The 25,248-nt window shown below is 37.0% G+C and overlaps 1 protein-coding gene across 1 annotated transcript in view; it reads left to right on the top strand.

Annotated features, from left to right (window-relative positions):
• Positions 1 to 24,162, top strand: part of Nlg2 (Neuroligin 2) — a 183,637-nt gene extending 159,475 nt beyond the window's left edge. The window contains exons 9-12 of the mRNA XM_069048059.1: positions 3,594 to 3,745; positions 15,896 to 16,023; positions 18,505 to 18,654; positions 19,191 to 24,162. Coding sequence (XP_068904160.1) covers positions 3,594 to 3,745; positions 15,896 to 16,023; positions 18,505 to 18,654; positions 19,191 to 20,014 — 1,254 coding nt within the window. The 3' untranslated portion in view covers positions 20,015 to 24,162. The remainder of the gene's footprint in view (positions 1 to 3,593; positions 3,746 to 15,895; positions 16,024 to 18,504; positions 18,655 to 19,190) is intronic.
• Positions 24,163 to 25,248: the final 1,086 nt, after the last annotated feature.

Raw genomic sequence — 25,248 nt, 5'->3', positions numbered from 1 at the left:
TCGAAAAACAAATGAAACCTCCAGAATTTTTGGTTACCACTCTTTTTTTTAGAACGATGTGTTTAGGTTTTAATGACGCGAAAATGTGTCATTTACAAGTGAGGTTAAGTTTGTGTATTTATTGTTCTTCGTAATTTTTACTTTGTGAATAATTTAAATAACACCAAATCACAACAAATGCTTGTTGCATTTTCTTCTTACATACAAACTGCTATTTATTACTTATATAGTTTTATAAAAATACTTACCAGGTTTCAACGTTTTCTGCGACGTTCGATGAACAGTAAATACGCTGGTATCAACTGAAATTATTATATGTATACACTTGTCACCAAGCTTTTGCTTATCTCACGATTTTCAATCTTCGATTAGAATGATTAAAACACCGTATTTGATACTTTAAGAAAATGTAAACAAATTTTCACGGTTGGCCTTGCTCGTGACGTCACACACTGTCTAAGTATCTACTGTCTCGCTTAAGGCCTTGTGTTCTATAGGTTTTTTTTTTCAAAGAACCACAACACCGCAATAATTTACACCCAAAATGGAGCTGGCAAGATTGTACACTTTTGACCTAGGGTAAAAAATCTCATCATTAAAAATTGAGGTTACGTAAAGATATTAGTAGCCCAGGATGTTAATAAAGTTATAACAACTAAGTAATTTGAGAGTTTAATAAATGTCTCACTTTTTATTAGACATTCAAATTTTAAATGCGAGTTTGCGTACTTTCAAGGTACAGTCGCGAGCAATAAATTTTGGTCGTCAAGGTCATTCTTTGACGCAATAGAAAATGCTCCATTGTAAAACAGTCGCAAATATCATAACCAATCATCATGTTGTATGACATTAATTGTAATTTTTTTCTCAATTTTTTGACACTTTGTTGGCGTGGACATAATCAGGCAGGGAAATTTTTTAAATTAGTGACAATCTAACCAAATTTTAGTCGTACTTTCAAGGACATTAAAATTGACAGGCGTTGACTGGTATAACCAATAGATATAATTAAATCCCCTAAATTTAGTAAAACTTTATTATTGCAAACCAAAATCAACAGGTCGGGGTTTTTTTATTAAAAAACCGATTTAAGTGGCAATGGCACCACTCGTCAGTCTGCAGAGTAAAAACACAAACAACGGAAAAAGTGAGATTAGATTTAAACAGCTGATCCGTGATCTGTAATCAGTGGTGCGATCACAATCGACTCTTCAAAGGATAAATTATGTTTGAAGAGAGAATTAATTTTAACAAGTCTCGTTACAAACGTATATATTTAGAAAGTATAGTTGTGTAGTTGTGTTACCTACTTGTATGCAAAGCTTTCGCCATTCAGTTTTTTTTTTTTTTTCGTAACATAACCAATAACAATGCTGCTCAAGTATAATACTTTTTTTCTCAAAAAATCTAATGTGCGCCTCGCACTACCCAATTACCCCTATGATCACTATTCTCCAGAGAACATAAAAGTAAGATTTTTACAAACATTTAATCAAAGTTGTCAGTTATCTCTTTTTACGTTACTGGGGTACATTTTTAACGTAATTAACATTTTTAACATCTTTGTTACAGCAGCTGCTTATATTGTCGTCGTATTTCCGCATTCACGCTTTGTCTTTGGTCGGCTTTTTGGTGATATAACAAAGGCCTCAGCCTGAATCACCATCACTATAACTCCCAAGGTTGTTAAGTTACATAAACTTCCCCATTCTGTAAAAGACACCTCCCCCAACGGGAACATCCAACCGTTCGCCAACTTATTTACTCATTTTTAATAAGGCCGAAAACTGCCAACAATACGGACAGCCTTGTTCTTTCCTGCCTTCTTTTTTATAAGTTTGAGAAGTTAAAACGGGTCTCGTGACCGACCCTTTGTCAGTCTTATGCGAGACTCAAACATAAACATAAAGTTACTTCTTTTAAGATGACATTTTTCTCTGGAGGCTACGCTCGCTGTCGGATCAGGTCAATCAATATGCGTGTGAAGGAGGTCTCTCCCAGCGCTTAAACATCCAAGCCTCCAAACGGGAAAATTTGAAAATGTTATTTTTTACAAAGGTAGCTCGATGGTCAAATTAAAAAACACGAGAAGGAAGCTGATTCTACTATGTGAACGGAAAAACTTGAAAGAAAGCGAAATACCAAAACGCAATAATTATTTATGCCTCCGCAATAAAAGTTGTCGTTTGAACTAAAGCTCAGCGTAATTGGTTCTTGAGGGTGCGAGAGCGCCATTCCGCCAAGACAAAAGTTTCATTTCAGGCCTTCACATGTCATCATGCATGGTTGATTGGCCTCCCTTATCGCGAAGCACCACATCCCACCCCTTTCATTTTTCACATCGGCTTAGGGGCGTTTCTGTAAAATGCACGTCATGTAAACAGGTGAGCTCGCTGTATATTTATTTGTGGAGATGAGGGCTTTGCATTAATGGTCCTTTAGGAAGCGTATGTATGCAGGGTTTGTCGCGCTTGCCACGTTCCGGTCATCGGTATAACGTATGCATACTTGACTCCGGGAAAGCACCGATCCCATTAGGAAATGTGTGGCGACGCCGCAATCTGTGCTTACTTCTGCGGCGCTGTCTTTCCGCCCTTTGACCCAGATAAAAATTAATTCCCGCCGACGTAAATTGCTCCGCGAATGTCTTTTTTATACCGACGGTAATTTGCCGATGATGTTCAACATCAAAGGAGCGATCGATTCTTCGCAAAAAACACACACGGATGGAGGGTAATTTAGTTTATTGTCGTCATCGGTTTTTTACACGTTATTAAGTGCCATCACTTTTCGAACTTTCGTTGTCTTCTAATCTAATTTCAGGACGTTCAGCACTATTTATAAAGTTAGGGGGACTAGGGGGTGAGGAACATACAAAAGGATGAAGACGAAGTCAGGAAATGGAAATGTTTTTACACCGATCCTGAGACTGTTTAAACCTATTTGATTATAATGGCGAAAACTTTTAAAGAAAAAAGGTGACTACCGCCATAATGATAATTATTTACTGGACCATTTGCAGCATTTCCAGTAATTTTTACATTCTCTAAACAGACATATGGCAACATTATGTACCAATTCACCTTTAAATTAATTCAAATTAAATGAATCTCAAAATTAAAATTACTTTGAATAGTTTGATTGTCATAATAATGAGCCCGACGGAATTGAAAATGCAACCCACAATACACTTGGAACGTAGAGCTGAATATGGACGCGGTAAATATCCAGCTTTGTTACTTCTGTATTGCTGATTTTTGTTATTCACGAATTTTAGGACACTCTGTATATGTTACATCTGTGGTGTTTACGAAACAAAACAGGTGTTTATTGAAATAACTTGCGAGTTTTGATTCGACGCAAAATTGTAAACAATTTTTTTAATATTTTTTTTCCCCGGCCGAGATTTTTTTTGCCACTTTCCCAATGAAATTTTTTGTAATTCGGTGATTTCGACGAGAGGAGAGTAAACGTCTATAAAAAACAAATTACCCCGAAATACTTAAAAGAAGCCGCAAAGTAATTTGTCTCTGGCAGTTTATAAAGCGAACTTGTCCAATATTTTTACTAGCAATGGAATTTTTTACTTTCAGAGGGCTGGCAGCGTGCGCGGCGAGGATCTTCCATATATTCTGGGTCTTCCTTTGATTGGCGGAGGATCATTCTTCCCGCACAACTACAGTCACAGTGACGTAACCGTTTCGAAAACTCTCATCCATTACATCAGCAATTTTGCGAGGAAAGGGTGAGTGGGAAATTTATCCCGACGTGTTCGCCCCATATCCCACCGAAAATAATGTGTATCGAGAATCAGATCAGCTAACCTGCGTACACACACCGACGCGCAAGAATGATGCATGTATACATAATAAAAAATTGCTGAAATTGCTTTTCTGAAAGGCTGAAAGCTCGTTTATTTTTCGGGCGACTCGTCCATTATTCAACAGTTTAATTCGGTGTGCAGTCGGCCTCGTTTATTTCGCTAGTTGTCTAAAATAGGCCGAACGGGTCATCAGAAACTTAATTACACTACTTCGCTCGTCTAGTTGGTCGCGACGTCTGATAAAGCTTGGTTAACCCCATAATTACTTAGGGCCGGATTTCGATAAGAAGGCCTTTCTCCACCCGGACTAAGACGAGCTTCTTATCCCGAACAAGACCCGATACACCTACTAAAGCCCCAACGAAAGAAATAAGCTCTCGGCTAATCTACAGAAGATAATCCGCTTTTTACAGGATTTATCTGTATCGGGCCCAGTTATTATTGCCGGCAATAACACGAAATGAGAATATATCTGCCATTGTACGAGAAGACAGAAAGAAAACGCATCTGCTATAATATTTCCGACAAAGAGCCGAAAATTGTCACGAGAGTTTCAAAGAAGGCTCCCAGGAAGGACAGAATTGCAACTCGTAGCTTTGAGACTTATCCATAATTAACAGTACAAAAGATCTTTAATAGAAAATATTACAAATTCCATATACATAATTAAATTAAATAAATAAAATTTAGAAATTTTAAATAAATGAAAACTGGTGGATGCGCCGGGTGAACTTTTCTTGTCTTTATTTTTCAAGTATTAAGTATAAAATATATGACTGACGAGAGGCAGATAAAGTTATTATCTCCGCTGACGAGCGGCAGATAAAGTAAACTAGCTAGATAATGTGAATAAAAAAATTATGTAATAAAGAAACTTGTACATAATTGCAAAACATACAAATTTAAACGGGTTGACAGAGTCAGCTCATAAAACTCCATTTTTGCTCCTAATTACATAAAATACTATTTCTTTCCATATGTCTGATATTTTTAAAGCTTGTTATTAGATATAATTAAGTGTGCAGTAAAATGGTGGAAGCGCCGGGATCAATGCACATTTATAACTGTTACTAGAATTTAGACTATTTAATTTTATTATTAAACATGTTCAGGTGATAACTGCACTAGTATTTATATGATTGTTAATATTTCGACGCCAAAAATCAACAACAGCCCTACAATACGTTTTGCGCTTCAATTTGCAGTATTTATCCAAGCTTTGTCAAAATTGTGCCACAAACAAAACAAATAGCCTCAAATCAGCTTTTATGCGGCGATATTATGCTTTGATGTGGATTTGAAATGGAGGGAAAATGTATTCAAATCGCGAATAATTCCAATTTATTAGGTAATTGACATAAAGTGATTTGCTCGATGAAATCCTTGGAAAAATCAGAACAAACAGCGACTACCTGACTAGACTTCCCCGACTTAAAGCACTTGATAAAAGAACTATGGGCGCTCTTCGAATCGAAATCTACTTCAGTAATTTATTGCCAGAAAATTTGTAGCCGTCTGACAAAATCCTGCAAGAATTCGATTAGTTGTACACGTGCGTCATGTGTTTGTTGAAATTCGCCACGTAAGGAAGACAATTAAGTTCCCTTTCGGAAAAATTAGACACATAAGCGATCTCGACACCATCTGTAGAACGCAACAAATTCTCCACTAATCTGTCAGGGAATGAAGTAAATCTAAACATGACACTTCGCCGGCAGCCTCCATCTTACATCCTGCGAACTAAGTGCTCGCCTGAAAATTCGATAGCGTTTATCCGAGACCGGATATCGAGGAAAAACACACAGGTGGGTTTTAGGGCAACTTTCTCGCAGGCGATTTTTGACGTGTTTGCCGATCCCATTTCCAAACACAGAAATATTGAAACGTTTCGCCCCCAGCTGATTAACATAAGCGTTGATTGTTGCGGTCAATCTAAAATTACCACGGCCGATTATAATTAGTGGAATGGCGCCATTTACATAGTTTAAGCAAACATTTATCAGTGAAATAACCGATGCCCTGGCCCTGCCGAATATATAGCCAGAGGACCGCCAGAATACGAACGTTATAATTAGGAGGTCATTTCACAGACTAAACTTAATAACAGCCCAGTCAGACGTTTTGCATACAGTTCAAACAACATTGTTTAATTATGATTATTTGACGGTGCCAATATCGAGGGTATAATTTGGATGACCTGAGGCCTACATCGTTGTTTTAATAACCGGCACTTCCACCGATGTAGTTGTCATTCCTGACACGACTGTCAGTGCGAGAAGTGTCAAGACCAGCTGATGAATGTTTCTTATGGATTTATTAACTCCGTGTAAGGGGAAGAGTCACTGACACTGCACTGATGAGTGATCGTTGACTATCTATCTTACGCACACATAATTATCTTGTACTAATTCATCTTCAGAAAGCTGGGGTTCATAAATAAGTCGCTCCAGCGTCGCGTCGACATTGTAATTCCTTGTTAGAGGATTTTATTTTCTCAAAGCGAAATCCGATAAACGAGATTAAATTTAGGGTGTTTGAGAAGTTGACTGTAGCATTGTAACGGGGAGTAAATGCACCAAAGAGAAACCGCCAATTTTTCAAAAAAAAAAAAATCTTTATCTTGTTATCTAATTAGTTTCATCGTATTCACACTTATTTATTACAAAGATTGTACCAAAAATTCTTGCAAGCTGTGTTGCAGAACACATTCGTTTTGACACGAAAATCGCAAACCATTTGACTTTTAATCTAAGAAACAAAACAAATTCACAAGGCCCAATCAGGACGGTACAATGGATGTTTTATTTTACCCCTGAGGCCTCCATAATGTGCCTTGTTTATTGAACAGTTTGAAAAGAAGCAGTGTTGTGCTTGTCAGTCTGCAGAAACAACACAAAAAGTGAGGTTAGGTTTAAACAGCTGATCTGTGCCCGACATTTTATAAGATTCTCGCGGCAGATATTGATATTTTTTTAACTGCTTGCAACGTTTATTTTATCTCTTTCTGAAACTCCGCTTCTGCAGCCCATCGAGCTCACGTCGAATAATAATTGTGCAGTTGTTGTGACAGCTTTTCTTTGAGACGATTATTTGCACACTTAATGTACATCCGTGGATGAAAGGCAGAAAGAGTCGCGACTTATTTTGAAGAGAGCATTTAGTATAATTCGGTTGTAAAGAGCAGGGCTCTCAGGAGTTGACGATTTTTAGTTTATGTTGTTTCCTGAGATAAGACGCATCTCTGATCCTGTAAAAACGGCGGATTTCTTTATGTGCGGGTCCAGCGCGATACAGTTGTTTTGTTGGGTGGTAAAACAATAAAGGGCAGATAATGGAGTGTGGTGGAAGAATCAAGTCCATAAAGTGCAATCTATTTGCAAGTCGGTGATGAGGTAACGAGCGCGTATCAGGTTGTAAAGCTCGCTCCTGCCCATTTGAAAAATTTGGCGTAATATCTCGCCGACAGTGGTGTTGTAGTAAAGATAAGGCAACACCACAGTACATAAATATTATATAAGATTGTTGTCTCCGCCCAGTAAGCACAGATGAAAACTTTACGACCCCATCTGTTACAGCTTACTGCATTTTTTAAACGGCGCGCGGAAATTTGATTTTTGCAAATGTTTATCAGAAGGAATCGAATCGAGGCAATCTCGTCTTCTCCCAGATTAACTCATTTCTGAAGACGTAAAAATTTTACGACACGCCGGGATGCACTTTAAACAAACTCAATTTTGGCCCCGAGATCCAATTAGGCCAGATCAAAAGAGTGAGGAGAGTTTTTGTTTTTTCAATCAAGTTTTTCGTAATGTATGAGCCGTGTTAATTTAAATTAGCGAGGACGAGATTCTTTGCTGATTCGAGATTCGATAAAAAACTAATTTAAATTCACTTTTAGCACTTGTGCAAAAACTTGCCCCGTTTGTTCTTATCCCCCGCTGAAATACGACCGACTCATTACGGGATAAATTAGGGGCCGCAAAGTTTAGCAATCAACGGAAAATAGAACACTCTGTACTATCCGCCACTCACGAATGCGCTCTCACTTATTTTTCTGCACTCGAAACGAGTCTTGTTAATTTCATAACCGAGACGATTTTATCAGACTAACTCTTTAGTTTTAACAAGTCTCGTAATTTTCATTAATTGGTCCCACTCGGTTTAGCTGAATTGTTAGACAATTCATTTCTAATTTCCTAGTTTACAGTTGCATTTCCCCAGGCAATCACAGTGCGCTTCTTGCATAATAAAGGGAAACAACGACTAGTTTACAACTAACATCATTTCAAATTAATAAGATATACATAAAACAACAATACATTTAAAGAAACTCTATTTCCTACTGCGCGATATAAATTGCTACAGTGTTAACTCAACACTGGAACAAAAGCGAAATATGCAGAAATTGTTACAGTTGGAAGTTTTCTAAATTTTAATTAACTGTGGCAAATTTCTCGTTTTTCCAAAAAAAAAAATGAAAAATATTAAAAGCTTGGTAATGGTACATTATTCAACGAGAAGGTAATGATGGCCATTACTCACGAGGGCGAGTATTCCAATTATCTGAATGAGAATAACCATTACAGGTGAGTATAATATTACACTTTACCTACGAGGTAGAAATTTCATCGTTTTCACCATGAGAACTCATTTTCAACTTTTTTTTTAATAAATAAAACGTGCAATCTCGCGAATTATGACATACGAATATTGCTCTGTATCATAACGACCTTATAGGTTTTTAGTTATTTGGAAAAATTCAATTGCACAACCCGTGGCGTAACAAATAATAAATTTAAAATTACTCATATCCGTGGATAATGAAAATTATTACATAACAGGTAACGCGTATATAATGAATACATTATTTAATAGGAACAAAAAAGGAATTTTTCGATAACAGTATTAGAGAAAAACTTTGAGAGAATGATAATTCACAATTATATTTTATACTTTCAGAAATGGACGGATTCTTATATTATTATAAACCACAGCTTGAAAAATCTGGTGTTTCCGAGTCCCCAAGCTATTTCCAGCAAAGAATAAGTATTAGTATACAAAGAGGAAATGCTGCTAGTGTTTTGGGAACTGTGGCCAAAAGCTCAGGACTTGAAGAAGTTTTTTATTTGTTTAAAATTTAGTTTACATATCATATACATTATTATAAATAAAATTCTTAAGCACAACCAATGTTCTTGAAGGTTCCATCTCTCTATCAAGTTAAGAATTTGTTTCAAGTAAACATTTCAAACAGTTTTCACTTATTTAAAAAAGCTAAAACATTTAGCAATTATCGTTAAAAAAACAGAAGTATACCTAGAATAATAATCTTAAAAAAACCAACGCAAATTTGTGTTATTTTATACTTATATAACGACTACGATTCACAGCTTAAGTTCTATACGCCATATGAAAAAGCGATTTATTATTTATTTATTCATTACTATAAGAGTCACAATTTGTGAAAAAAATACAAGGAAAGAAAAATTATCTAATAACGTCGAATCAATTAAAAAATTTAATAATCTATCAGTGACTTATTTGGAATTAACTTTGTAACGTAATTATGCACTCGGCATCTAAGACGTCTTTGTCATGCTATAAATGTAAATCATGAGGGAAATACTGTAAATTGTACAATGTTGGAATTCAATCATAAAGCTTTTAATGAGAGATACCTACAATCCACGTAAATTAGTTATTAACAAAATTCTGTTGGACACTGTTTGTAGTTTAAAGGTAAATACGACTCAAATTAATTATCATTGAAACACAAAGCAATAATTAGTTTTGGACATAAATTTGGATTACTCACTCCTCTTTGCTCAATTACATGACAAGAATCAAAATTAATAAATTTCTTATTTTGGATTAAAATATATGAAAACCACCTATTGTGCCAACTGTGTTTTAGATTCAGATTCAAATGTTAAAATGTCAAAATGTGATTTGGTTATCCTTCTACAGTAAGAGTAGAAATTGGCGTTCTTTTCATTCATTAAAAATATCCTTCACTGCTAAAAGAGAACCCAGAGTAACAGAATTTTTAATCTTGTAACATCTCTTAAATCTTTTCATGTTATACATGTTTATAAACATGTAAATCAAGGTGAATAAAAATATAATACACAAAGGAGTTGAAAATTATGTGCACATTCAGCGACCCAAAAACAACTTTTACGGCATGTGAATAAAAATTTGAAAATAATTTGAGTTCAAATGTACCAACGCTTGTCAAAAGACGATCTTTACAAATGGATTTAAACTGAAATTGTTCCGTTGTTAAACTACCGTTTGCACGGCAGCACATGTGAAAGAAATTTTCACTACTTGTACCTTTTGGGGCACAAGAGGATGACCTAATATAAAATCCAAAACACTTACCCCAGATCTTTCACTGCCGAACGACGAAAAGGTGACGAAACCAGATGAATCACACAAATCACACAATCACATTTGAAACGATCTTTTAAAGTGTTACATGACGATATCTCACATTTAATTTTGTTGGAAACGCGCAAACCACTCGCCGATGACACAGACAAAAAGTTTTAGGCAGCAAAAAAACTTGGGTTTTTAATAATAAAATCGTCTTCAAAAAAGTGGGAATCTGATGTTGGAAAATGACGCAACTTATAGGTTACAAAAAAGAACCAACTAATGTAAAGCAGGTGACAGAAATAATGACCCAAAAGATGCGACAGCCGTTTTCAAAGTTTATTTAAAATGAAAAAGGGTATACAAAAAAAAACACTCTTAATGCATATAAAAATTCAGAGTTGAAGATGGTTGAACACTTTCTAATTGTATTTTTATTAAAATTAACCCAATATCCAATTCAAGAAGTATTCATCGCTCTTACGCTCTTCTCACAACAGATACGGCCTTGGTAAAAATTGTAGATGCAGCACTAGTGTGTCTACGAGTTCACTAGATTCTCAAAGGAGCAGAAATAGTGTAGATAAAATAGTAATTACAACTTTTAACCGTACTTGTTTTCATATTGATTTAAATTAATAACATTAAAAACTAATCTTGCTTTAGGCAACCAGTAATACATCATTAAATAGTTTGCATCAATTAACCTATTGCAACTTTAAATTGCCAAACCTTGCTGTAGTCTATTTAATACAACATACAAAGTTTAATTGTTTTTGGTGTTATTAAATAATAACTTCCTTCTCACTGTGGTTTTTCTTTTTAGACATTCAAGACGAAGAAATTGACGTAACCTCACTTAATTATGGTTTTAAAACACCAAGCCACTGTTGTTCTAGAAAACTCTACCAACACGTGCTTAAGACAACTCTTTTCCATGTGTCTCCTTGTGTTAATAAAGTACATTTGACTTGGAGTTTTAATCCTAGAAAACATAATTTGTGAAACCTAAATAAGAGTAAAGTTACAACACGTTTATCACCTAAAAACTTAAAAGACAAAGCTAAAATCAATAGAGCTTTCAAGTTGTTCACATGTCCGTCTTGTTATTTAGTTGTGTATTCAGCACAAACAAGACACTCCCCGAACAGCAGAGTTCCACAATTTTTTGCAAATCCCAGCTATAAATCACATTTATGACGGCGAACCGAAATTTTGAACTACTGGGATTTTGCAGCGAAGTTTACAAACCAGTGAGAAATACTTGATAAACTCTAACTTTCGCCCCAATAATAAATTAAGTAAAGTTCGAAGCACTTCGGATACTTCTGAAATGCGCCTTTTAAACGGATCAGATTCAGAAAAAAATATGTGGAGCCAGTCCGTAATGAGAAATTCTAAATGACAGGAATTTACATGGAAATTTAAAGCCAAATTGACGGCTTCCGTCTTGTCCGACGTGAAGGCATACATGAAGCTCTCTAGCAGAATTGATAGACGTGCTATTAAATCTAAGTGTCAACAACTCGATTTCCGGCGAACCTTCTGAAATTACAAATTTCATATATTATGCGTCGAGACTGCTCATTCCTCGTTACAAAATGTTCGAGGTTAAATGATTGTTGTTAGTGCAAGTTGTCGAGCACCCGACCAATCAATACATAGTTCTGCATAAATCCATTCAAAACGCAATTAACAATCTAGAGTACAATTAGTCAAATTCTAGTAATTGAAATTGTTGAGGCAATGCTGATATTTAAATAATAACATCTGCTTACAGAACTTTTTTCTACCCCACAAGGGTGGCAAACAAAACTCCATATCCATAAAATTTACTTTACGTTGGTCCTATTATTTTTTCTGGGAGGAAAATTATTCTTGTTCTTGAAAAATATTGCGGAAACATTTAACAATGCCTTTGTGATCCAAATTTTCTGTTTTCCTTCTATTTCTTTGATGTCTTGATGAAATTCTTCACCTTACTCTTCACTGACAGCACCAACATAAAGAATCAATTTTTCTAACATCTGTTCATGCCTTTTTTTAGAAGCCTACCATAACTTATTTGTTTAAAGCTTTCGTGAATTATTTCATTAAACTTTAGTTTAAGGAAAAGTAGAAGCGACAATTTTTTTTTTCTGGGATAACGGTTTAAAACGATTTGAAATCAATTTAAAAGTAACTAAAAATGTTCACCACGATCACCAAAACAACACTAATGCAGAATGAAATGCGAAATTAACCTCCACAAAGAAAAGCAAGAACCCACATTATGTAGCTACTGAAGAGCAAAACGTGTTTTATTTATTTACAATTTAAATGATGCAGAATTTTCAACGCGGATTACATAATACCACGACTCAATTAATAAAATAACATTTTAAATCCAAAATAACAAGGAGCTCTGGTAGAAATTGTTTAGTTTAACTTAATTGATAATGGCTAATTAACGCTAATTGGGAGTTTTTCAGTTGACAAAACAACAAGAGTAAATTATTGGAAACTTTCGCTACAAAAACATCAAAACGATCGTTGCAAAAAGGGTTTTAATGTTTTGCAACGTCGATTTCAATGACCAACTACAATAAATTCCCACCAGCGTTTATTATTTTAGAATTTGCTACCAGAGCCGGTTATTAGTCCTGGATTAACTTTTAACTGAAATTGATTTGCTTAAAAATAACAGACCGACAAAATGTGACTTTATGAATGGAGTTTTTACTAATCCCTTCTTTTTTTCTACCACACAAGGATTGAAAGCAAACAAGAAAAAAGGGTAACCTCCCAATATCTGCAATATTTTATTTACCATTAGTCCCTTTTTTTTCTGGCAGAAAGATTTAACAACACCTTCATGGTACATACATGGTACATCATATTTAAGCTTCATCAGCTTTGATATCTTCTTTCTATCTCTTTAATATCCTGATGAATTTTTCACCTCACTGACAACAGCAAGCTTTTGGGCAAATTAGTCCAAGTCTGAAAATAAAAAAATCTAACCTAACTTTTTGTAATCAAGATATTTTTTATCGCCAAGAAAATATTCAGTTACGGTTTTAAATTCTGTCTGAGTCTGATATTAACTTGTGAAGGTTGAACCAAACAAAAACTCCTCCTTAAGTTTCATCAGATAAATTTGTTTGTTGCAAAGAACCGAAAACACATGTAAATTGTTTCATTAAACCAAGTTCAACGTAAAGTGGGAGCAAGGATATTTTTTCCTTGTCTACTAAATTTGGATGTATAATACAATATTTATCTTGAGACTGGATCAATTCTTTTACAGTATTCCTTTTATCCCATGTAAAACCATGTGCTATAACAAATATGGCTGCAGCTGATGTGATTTTTTGATTAATCGTTGTCCAGTCCGGCGATTGAAAAAGGTGAAGAGAGGAAGTTTCAGCGATTTCACGATAGATCTCCAGACGACAGGAAATAAGACACCTGAAATTGTTTTGAAGGATTCGCTGAACGTTGGCTGTCACTTCAAATATGGTTATTTCAGTTATTTCCGAGCGATCGAGGCTCGAGTTAGGAGAGCGAAAATATCTGACAGATGAGTTTACGTGATTGCGCCCCAATATCAAACCAATTTGCGAAGAACAGGAAACGATAATGTTAATATTTTTGGAACAATCCGTGAGAGTGGCACAATATGGCGTCGTCCCGTTAAATTTATAACCGGAGCGGTTGGATATCCGAAGATATGAAGTTCATAGATAATGACATGCCCGGAGCTAAACCGATGTGACACCGTAACTGCTTCCAGGGTTTCTCTCCTGCTTCATTACAGATTCAAGTGGCTGGTAAACGCATCGACCCACTAAAATTGGTCTCGTATCTGCCGCGGAGCTGCCATTAGTGAGGTTACCATAATACGTACACGATTCCACGACTTGCAAACACCGGATCTGGACAACTTCGCGGGACTAACCGGCGCACCAGACGATTCCGGTTCTCTTGCGATTAGCAACAAAATCAAAAAAGCAAAACTGGCTCTAAAATCGGAGTCCTTGAAGCATCTTTCGGTAACAATTAGATGAAAATGTTTGGTCCTCGCGCGCTTTTGTGGAAGCCTTACCGCTTCGTCGTCGCAAACATCGGGTGAAACCCCCCAAATTGCGAGTGACGCTCAGTTAAACTTTGTGAAACCGCCCCCGCTCGTTCGTCGAGGTTACACGATCTACACCCCTTTCTTTGTAAGAGATGACATCCGACTCCTACCATCAACAACAGCTCACAAAGCGCAGCTTTGACCCGTTCGGATTTAAGGTGCGGCCGGATCGAGCTCCACGTTTTTCGATTCTCGATGCATAATTCTGTCATAAGACCGGAACGGCTCCCGGATTAAACTTGGCCAGATATTTTATATCGGAGGAATTGTAGCGAGCCGGCCGAAAAATTGACGGAAGTCTGTCGACATTTGCATGATTATAGTGAAACTTAAAACTCCCAACTTCAAACTCGCGTTTGCAGACCGCGTCCTTTCGGCTGAACACATGGAATCCATTCAATCCGCCGTAGATCAGTCGGAAAGTTTGTTAATTTTAAAGTTGGCCAAAATTCGGGCGAAATTCGCCCGCGATTGTGGTGAGGCCCGCCTAAATTAACCCCAAGAGTTGTTTGTTAGCTCGGACGGCTAAACGCCGCTCACAGACTAAGCAGGGCTTAGCTCCTTTCTAAGAAAATCGCCACAATGTTCCAAAAAGAATGATACAGAATGAAGGAAAAAAGTTACATTAATTAATTACTTCCCGACTACCGAATGAGGAAGGTCCTGGTATAATGTTTGTTTCTTTGTATGTTAGTACACCTCTCTAGACTTAGATACTCAATTGATTTCGACGGGACTTTCACTAGAGAATAGTTTATTTATCTAGGAGTGACATAAGATATATAATATCATACTATCTTATCAATAGTAAGTACAAGAACGAAGTAAAGAAATAGGTGTATTAGAGGTGTTGGATTTTCTCATGGGCTGTGAGTCATATCTGCGCAAGCGACGATTATCGGTCTCAAGCAGGCGCTACAAACCGACCTGAAAGCATCATCATTCGCTGTCTCTCTCTCGTTTATTTGTATGTATTTGATTTTGAAAGTAGTCGACGTTTTCAGTTTTCATTTACAGATTTGTTACTGGTTTATCGCTCCGCCTTCGCGCAGATATTTCCAAGGTCACAGCCCATGAGAGAATCCAACACCTCTACAGTTCTTCGCATCTCATCGTCACCGTCTCCACTTTATAAATAAATGACGGTTTCTTTGCGATAGAACTTGTCTAACAAATGTTTGACGAGGATGACATTCTGTAAAATATTTTCTTAGTTGGATTTGTGTTGTGCCTTTTGCATGTGTCGTATTTCCTTATTTTACGAGGTGGTTAAAACGTAACAATGAAAGCGGTTTGTTTTTAAAGCAGATATAATCTGAACATTGGTGGTTTGGACGTAATAGTATTGAAACATTATTTTTACGGTCAATAAAATAAGCTCGGCTCCCAAGAAAATATCTATATAGCGGCGAACGTAAGCCTTTCTAGATACAATTTTATTACAGCCGAAAAAATGTTATTACAGATTTCGCGTTAGAGAGAATAAAAGCGCTAATAAAATCCGGTCCACACCTGTTTAGCAATAATTGTTGTGATGTTGAAGGAGTGGATTTTATGTCGGCGGTGTTTTTCAGAGACCCGAATGGCGCCGTTCCAAATGCATCGGCGTCAGAAGCCAAGAACTCGCAAAAAGACCACGAAGAAGTGAACACGCCTTACTGGGACACGTATGATACCATCAACCAACTTTACTTGGAATTAGGTGAGGTTCTGGTGCGGATATAAAACGGCGAAGTTTCGCAGTTAGTTTTAGTATGATCGCCGCTAAAACATAATTATTTTGAAGCACGTTGGGGTTAAAATCAAAACGGGCCCAATCGTAAAAATTCCCCACTAAATCCGGCGAATTTTTTGACGGCCGACTGTTAAAGAAAGAGCTTTTAGCCGTAAAAATCGGGTTTGGTCTTTTTGCGCCGCGCACTTGTAAGCTCGAAGAGTGTGAAGCAACTAAAGCTCCTTCTCAGTCGGAATTTTTACTAATTAGCGATGTACAAAGTACCGAGTTTTAATTAACTAATGTACACTGTGGAATTATTCAGGAAACGGGGACTGGAAATAAAAGCAGTTTGAGCGCGTCACCCGAAAGCGGCTATTAATAATATGTGGCGATATTCTATCAACCGAAGTACAGTTTCAAGTTACGAAATTAAAGTGGAATTTCCTCGTAAATCATGTTAATTAAAAGTGATCCTAAAATATCGTGTCATTGAGATTAATGAATTTGTAAAATTATTTCCCAAGAATTTCGGTTGTGTTTTTCGTGGTAAATAAGACCCGCCCGTCTCGCAATTCATCACCGAAATGTGCAAGACCGTCTCCGCGAATAGTTGCCAACTTTTCTGCAATCAATCTGAATAATTAAACCTGCACCGAGCTACACCGCTGATATTAGAAAAATCCACGAGGTTTCAATGACGCTCCCGCCGCCATGATTAATGGCGGCTTCAGCTCCTTGTTACTGTGGGTTATTCAATTAAAATCCGACCCAGATGTCCCAGTTATAGCGGAATCTGGAGCCGGCCTTTTTTACAAGGATAAATGCCGAGTGCTTTATCTTAATTGTATGGTTTTGTCACTTTTTCGATAGGCCTTCTTGTTTCTGTTTTATTGCCCCGGAGGTCAAGGCCGCTTTGCCACGCTTGCAACCCTGCTTTGTATTCCTGAACGTACGCTCCATGATTACCGTAAAAAGCTCCACACATTATACACCTGCAGCGGAGAAAGCTTCGGATGGACAAGAGCTTAAATGTCTCCTTCCAAATCTTCCTATATAAAACGTTTTTCCAAAAAAGACAAAATTAGATGGTGTAAGCTTCTGGCGTTCATTAAACAAAACCATTTACATATTTTTTTAAATGAGAATAAAATCATAACTACATAAAAGCTCCCATTAAAAGGGTTTCGCTGTTCTCTTCATTTTACTGCCCCAAAGTAATTCCTATAAAATGAATTTACACAATTTGGTTCAAACGTTTTATTTTTCACTAAACCACTATGGCAGTAAATAAAATATTCTGGCTTTTCTAGAAGCTCTACCACGCTAAATAAGCAGCACAGAACAGGAAAAAAAATCATCTAATTTAAAGTTGTGGCGACAAAAATGGAAAATACAAACGTGTTAAAGCTGGGGTAAAAGAGATTTTAATTTTTCTCTCTTGGCGTTATTATTTTTATTTTCTTTAAAATATATACAGGGTGTATCTGAAATATGTGTGCTAATTTTAACCAGTGGAAGAACTCGCCAATTTATGAAACTTTTCTCTATAATATTTTCAAAATTCACAAAAGTTTTCCAAGATTTTTTGCCCCCCAATTTTTACCAAACGAGTCGTTTTGTGTGATTAGCTAGTTTCTATTCTTTTGTAACCATGAGAATTTTCGTTTAATTATTTAATTTTTTTCTATAACAATGTCATTTTTTGACAAGGCGCTCTTTCACTGAAAAATTTCGACCTTACCCATAGAACAATATTACTTCTATACAAGGAATTTCACGAGTGATAATGAGCCCGACGGATTTGAAAACGCAACCCACAATACATTTGGAAAGCAAACCTGGATATTTTCCGCGTCCGCATCCAGATTTGCTCTCCAAATGTATTGCGGGTTGCATTTTCAATTCCGTCAATACCCTGTAAATCAGCAAAATACGTTAAACGTTTTGTAGTGTAGATTGTTTAATCTGAACTGTCAATGTGTAAGTTTTCCCAGAGGAGTCGTCAAAATCTAGTTTTCACACTGTATACACTAAACTGCCAGTTTTGAGCAAACACTGTACCGATGCAATCTAATTTGATTTTACGACAGTCAAACTGATCCTGTTCAAAGCGATTCCAGTTTTACCATTTTTAAATCCGCACCTCTTTTATAGCGAATTTTGCAACATGCAAATACGAATTCGCAATTGGCTATTTACCGATATAGAAATTAATTTTTGAGGTCTACGCAACCCAATCAATAGGCAACGCTGTATACACCGGTGTAACGCGCACAACCAGTGTCCATTAAGTTTTCAGCATCTATCCAAAAGCAAAATAATTTCCAATTAGTGAAACAGAGTTTCGGAATGAAAAAGTAACAATTTTGCTGCGAGTCCGGAACATCATAAAAGATCCGTGTTTCCATTAAAGTTTTCTTACATTGCAGTAGTTTTACAACAAGTAACCAGTCGTACGTGTTGCAGGAAACCGTCCGGAGATGAGAAATCATTACAGGGGACATAAAATGTCACTCTGGCTGAATCTCATACCACAACTGCACAGGCCCGGCGAAGGGGATGATGTTTCGATGAGACATCATCATTTTCAAGAAGAGGACGATCAGTACTACGACGGTAATGCTCTAATTAAATTTACGCAGTCAAGGGGTGAAAAAGGAATACTCGAAAGGGAATTTATTGCTAAAGTGCGAAAGATTTCTTGGCTATATTTAACAAAGTAAATGTTAGTACAATGTTAAAGACAATTTGTTCTTTCAATGAACTGCAAATAATTTAATTCATCAAGTTTGGAAGTTGAAGTAAGTTTGGTATTGTTGCAAATTTTAAAAGAACTGGATGTGAATTAATTTTGATGAGGAGTCATGTTTGAGTAAAATTATCAAGGGATCTTCCGGCAGTGTAATTTTTATTGCGCCACAAAGAATCATTTATCTTCATTCGTTTGAAACTTTTTTTTATCATAAGTGATATCTGAATTAGTTGCGCTTGTTTCTGATTCGTTGAGTAATTTTTCAAAAATGTAAGTTTTGTTAGATTATTGTATTGTGAGAAATTTATGAGAACTATGGGAGTTTCTTATAATTGCGGTGAAATGGGGGTTTAAATAGAGCCAGATGTCCGATTCATGCTTATTCTGTGGTTCGTCGCAGGTTCCGTCCGTCCGCAGACAAAGGAGAAGCCACCCTTGGTGCACGTGATCGCCCCGCCGCCCCCAGCGACGACCGTGCGTGTTCCCCCAGCCACGACATCGCTTCAACCGCCGCCCCCCAAGTCTGACACCGCCCTCCAAGCGACCACAACAGAATGCCCCCCTAATAACACCATTATCGTCCCGAGCGTGAGCAAGAACAACAACAACTTGCTCAGGAAGCTGGCGTCCAGTCACTACCAGAGTTACACGACTGCCCTGACCGTGACAATAGCGGTGGGCTGCTTCCTCCTCCTCCTCAACATCGTCATCTTCGCCGGCATCTACCACCAGCGCGACCGGGGCAAGAGCAAAAAGAAGAAGAAGGAAGAGCTGGCGGAAGCCGGGAGTTGCAGCAGCTCTTCCGGCGAGAACTACGACAAGGCCTTCGAGTCGCGGCAGATCTCGTACGAGTGCGGCGGCAAGAGCCCCTACGACATATCCCGGGGGACGTACAAGGCGATGGCGAACTACGCAGGGGAGTACAGCTGCGACAAGAGAATGGCCGAGCAGATGACCGAGTTGCCGCTGCAGGAGTTCAAGTCGTCGCCGCCCCCAGCGAAGAGGCACGACCCCAACCCGCAGAGCTACCCGCCGGACGTGACGTCGACCAACCAGGAGAAGCCGCCGGTCACGAGTCCGAGCATCCCGGAGCCGCCGCCGCCCCCCAAGGGGCAGCCACCGCCGGCCGGGTGCAACCAGACGGGGATTCTGAGGCCGCACGGGGCGCCCACGACCCCGGGAACTATGAAAAAACGCGTCCAAATACAGGAGATTTCTGTTTGAGTGTCAGTTTTCTGTTGTGGACTAATCAAAATATTACAATTGAAAATCAAAATCATATCTGACTGAACTTGATTTTTAAAATAGTAATCGCACTGTGATTGTCATAAATTTATTGTCATAAGCTAAGGGCTAGCGATGACGGGGTTAAGTCACTTAAGTTAACGAGGGACCGCCATTTTATTTGCCTTCCGAGTTCACTTTGATAGTTAGCACAAGGTCGAGGCCAATTCGTCCTTAATCCAAATGCGTTCAGCACACGCACGCACACGCTTTTTAAATAAGCAAGGTTTTTAAAGGATTCTCAACAGGACAATGCTGCATATTACTTCTAAACCTGTTACAAAACAAGTTATTGTTGGAACTGTCCAATTTTCAAATAGAAATTAAAAAACACTTTTGTATAAATCTTTTCAACTAAATGTGTTCAACCACCCAACGTCAGAAGGTGTACAATAGTTATTTACATTAGAGTACGGTAGGTGTATTTTCCAGCGCGACACCTAGGTTGATATGTTGGAGCGCTGTAAAATACCTACCGTACTACATTAATTTGTATTGGACTTTTCGGCTGACCAAATGTTTTATTTTGTACTTTTGCAGATTTTTATTAAATAACAAATGTCAAACATACAGAGGTGCCAACCCGATGTATTTTCCCTATTATGATTATTTATTAGTCAATAAAAATTTTAAAAAGCATTTATTGGAAAAATAATACATGTAAATATCTTTTTTTACACTAAATTAAAGTAACGTATGAACACTTTAATTTTAAAGTACATAACTGTAAAAAAAAAAAATTAACCGTGCATGCTACCGATGTTGTAAATATCCCCCAGATATTTACAACATCCGTCAGTAAACCGCAACTACCTTAATCTAAATTGAAAGGTGGGTGTGTTTACCAAATGGGGACCCAAAAAATATTTTTCTCAATGAAGGAAATATGTATTGTAAAAATTCTGCGTTCAAGTAATGAACCATTTTAATTATTTAAATTGAAAGGAGATTGTAAAAAACAATTTTATAAATAAGGGCCAAATAAAAAATGACCAAAAACAATTAACATTCAGAAATGAAATTACAAAAAATTCTCCAATGTTAGCGTTGTTTGATGATTAAAATAATTATTTTTGTTTATTTTCCTCTCAATTCTCATTCAAAACACGTTTTTAAAAATTAAATTAGTAAAATGACCTGTAAAAAACTGTCTTTATCTTATTTTGAGAGTGTAACAATTATCTCACAATAGTATCAGTAGAGGCCGAACTATGGAAAACAACGATTATATTGAATAAGTAAATTGTTTAACAAAAGTGATTTTTTTTTCTTCAAACGTCAATAAAATATAACATTATAATGCTGGATTAATAATGCTAAAGTTTCACTTCAGTACCATGGCATCTGACGAACTGACGAGCGGCAGATAAAGTAATTATCTCCGCTGACGAGCGGCAGATAAAGTAAACTAGCTAAATCATTTGAAATTCCTCAAATTTTTACAAATTCGTTTCTGAATCTGACATTGAAAATTGAAGTCCGTAAATAAGATTTAATCAGGAAACTTTGTTCGGCAGCCAAACTACCAGTAATGCTATAAGAGCTTATTTTAATTTATCGAATTTATCGATTAGTGACGAAAAGAGTGTTAAATGAAAAACCTATCAGCCCTGGAGGGTTTTTGTTGTCAAATTTACACGATATGAGTCACTATGCAGCAAGTGTGACTAAATTAATCGTAAATAATTCAAGGCTCGAATGGTGTTTGATCAGATTATTTTACACAAACATGCAATAGAGTTTTTTAATTAACTAGATGTCGCTGTAGTTTTTTTAACGCGATTATCATGTTTTTAAAAATGCGATTGGTTGAGCAGCAGGGTTTTATCAAAATTTTATCTCTGTCAATGTAAATGTAGGTGCCTCAAATCACAAGTTTGATTGGTGGACTGTGCTTGTATAAATGAAACATAAAAGATGAATAACATTAGATAATTTGTTGTTAAATACGCGTCACCAATCGCAAAATTGCATTTGGCTCCTTATCTATCATATCATAAAGTTGCAATGACGCAGCGCAATTATTCAAATGTCACAATAATTTTGTTTATTTAGATTATCTATGAATGAATTCTGATAGTGAATTATCATGAAACTGTACGTCGTAGAAAAATACCATATTATACTCGCCTGTAATGGCTATTACTCAATAGTAACACGTAATAGCCATGACACGCTCATTGAATAAGTTACTATTTTTTGAGTCATTGATTTTATTAACATAAAATACAGTTAACAATTATTTTTTATTTAATTTGTTTAATGATGTTAAGCTAGGTGTTTCTCCATTCAAGGACCTTTCCTAATCAAAGTCCAAAGCAACTGAAATAAAATTTTAGAAAACACTTTCTTTGAGAATTTCTAAGATAAATGTTTAATTATGTACAGTTCACGAGAATTTTTTGCGGGTGCTCTTATGCAAGAAAGCTCCCACTAAAATTTCAAATAATAATTAGGGGACACGGTATGTCAATAAATCCTTATTACAGAAAGATATGACTTTCTTGCGAGATATTTTAAGGACGATCAAGCTAAACATTTTAAATTTTAACCAATTTCCTCTGTTTATGGCATCAACGTGTAACGAGATAAAATAATTATTTTTTATGTTGGTAGGCCAAGTTTCAGTTTTCAGTCAAGACCACAGCCATGTTTATAAAGAAGTCTACCCTCTCTTACATTATTACTGTATAAGATTATATAACGTTGATGGATGTGATATCACTTGCAGAAAATTCATTGTTCACGTCTGACATTTGTTATTTAAAAATTGTGATTTTCTGCGACTTGTTAATGGAAATCAAATGTCTGATGTTTATTAGCGAGCAACACGTAATATAATTTACAGGAGACAGTTTGTAAATTCCACATAAAATATTGTGGAAAACTCCACTGAAGAATTGCTAATTGGCAACAAAGAAGCTCGTGATTCTTCCTTTATAAATATTTAAATTTCATTAGGGTGGCTCTGAATAAATTTCATCCTAATCCGAGCTTATAAAGGGTTATAATCCACGAAAGAAATATTCTTATTGTAAATTACCCTCGGTAATCAGCCGCAACATATTTTATAGACAAGAGGTAAATCTTCAGTGTTGGTCCGCTTTCCCCCGAAACGTCACAATTTTAATATTAAATCGTGTAAACGATCCTGGCGAGGATAATAAAGCAACAAGAGACACAAAATTAGGTTTTGGTAATCTCCGCAGGCGTCCGAATTAAAATCCAGAAAAAGTGAAATTACGAATTTTATAAATATTAATCGCCCTTCAACGCCATGTAAATTGGCTGATAATAAAAGAATTATTGGCGCGATTTACAAGCCGAATTATTGCACCCAATAAAATCCGATTCCTCTCCCACGACCGTTACTTTCCAGCTTAAGAACATACGACCAAAGTGCCCCAATAAAAGCTTATTCAAAAAGCGGCGTAAAATCCATATTCCCCCGGAATTGGCACCGGACCGTGCTATCTATGTTCCGGCGGTCCCGACCGGACTTTCTACTATCAATCTAGGAATTGAGTTGTGTACACTGAACTAATTTAGCTTGCATTACGAAACAATAAGCCAAAAATCAAATGTAACTACTTAAGGAATTGTTTGATTTTATGACAAGATATTATGGCACGATGGTGCTCTTGTAAATTTCTATAAATAAACAAGTGCTGAATCAAAATGTGTCAACGATTGTGAGTTTTCGTTGTTTATATTGTTGATAAGGTGGATTCAGGTGGGCCCGATTTAGACAATCAGTTGCAGCGGTTTCGATTTCGTTCACTTATCAACAATGTAATAACTGTCAGGGATTTTGTTGATTGTAAATATGCGATTTTATACTCTTTAATTAATTCAAAACCAGGCCAGACTGTCTGTTTTATGCCTTGCAACGTGCTCAGATTCGTTACACATCGCATATTTATAATACTCTCGGTCCGAAGAAGTGTCATCGTGTTTTTCCAGGTTGATGCGGCGAGGCGACTCCTTTAAATTTTATATCATTAAAGGATACGGTGTTTACTGTACAAGAATACATCCTTTATCGATGTGACATCTGAACTGTTTAAATAATAAATACGATTATGACGGCTACATCTTTCATTCACCTTGTTTACCTTGTTTACCCTTACACTCGGATTTTGTCGAGATAATCACCCCTTGACACTGACACATTTTTCGCCCAAAAACAATAGACCTGCAGGTCAAGGTTTCCGGCAATCCGGGTCGCCTCAAGCAGCTCCTCCAGGACCCATTTTGTACAACGACAATCGGATTTTGTCCCAAAAACAATACACGCGGAGGTGAAGGTTTCGCTAATGCGGAGCGACTCAAGCAACTGCTCCAGGACCAATCTTGTACCACCATCTGGCTACAAAAGTCAAGGACAGTCGGATTTCGTCTTGAAAATGATCCCGCGACGTGGACACATGTTTCGCCACTCCTAAAGCTAAGAGAGATGAAGATTTCGTTAATCTTGGTCGCCTCAAGCAACTGCTTCGGGACCGATCTTGTGCGACCATCTGGCTATAAAAGTCAAGAACAGTCGGATTTGGTCTTGAAAATCATCCCTTGACTTAAATTCCGCCACTTCCAAGAACAATAGGCCCGGATGTGAAGGTTTCGTTAATCCGGGTCGTTTCAAAAACTGCTCCAGAACCGATTTTGTACAACCATCTGACTGCAAAAATCATTGGGAATGAGATTTCGTCTTGAAAATTATCTCTCGACGTTGACACATGTTTCGCCACACCTAAAAACAATAGAGATGAAGGATTTCGTTAATCCGAGTCGCCTCAAGCAGCTCCTCCAGGACCCATCTAGTACAGGAATCAACGACAATCAGATTTCGTCACTCCCAAAAACAATACACGCGGAGGTGAAGGTTTTGTTAATGCGGATCGACTCAAGCAATTGCTTCAGGACCGATCTTGTGCGACCAACTGGCTACAAAAGTCAAGGACAGTCGGATTTCGTCTTGAAAATGATCCCTTGACATTGACACATATTCCGCCACTTCCAAGAACAATAGGCCCGGATGTGAAGGTTTCGTTAATCCGGGTCGCCTCAAGTAACTGCTCCAGGACCAATCTTGTAAGACCACTGACACAGTTTTCGCCACCCCCATAAGGAATAGACCCGTTGGTCAAGGTTTCTGTTAATCCGGGGCGCCTCAA

Source organism: Tenebrio molitor, chromosome 5, assembly GCF_963966145.1.
Source record: "Tenebrio molitor chromosome 5, icTenMoli1.1, whole genome shotgun sequence".
Classification (NCBI taxonomy): Eukaryota; Metazoa; Arthropoda; class Insecta; order Coleoptera; family Tenebrionidae; genus Tenebrio; species Tenebrio molitor.
This window is presented reverse-complemented; position numbering and strand designations above follow the sequence as displayed.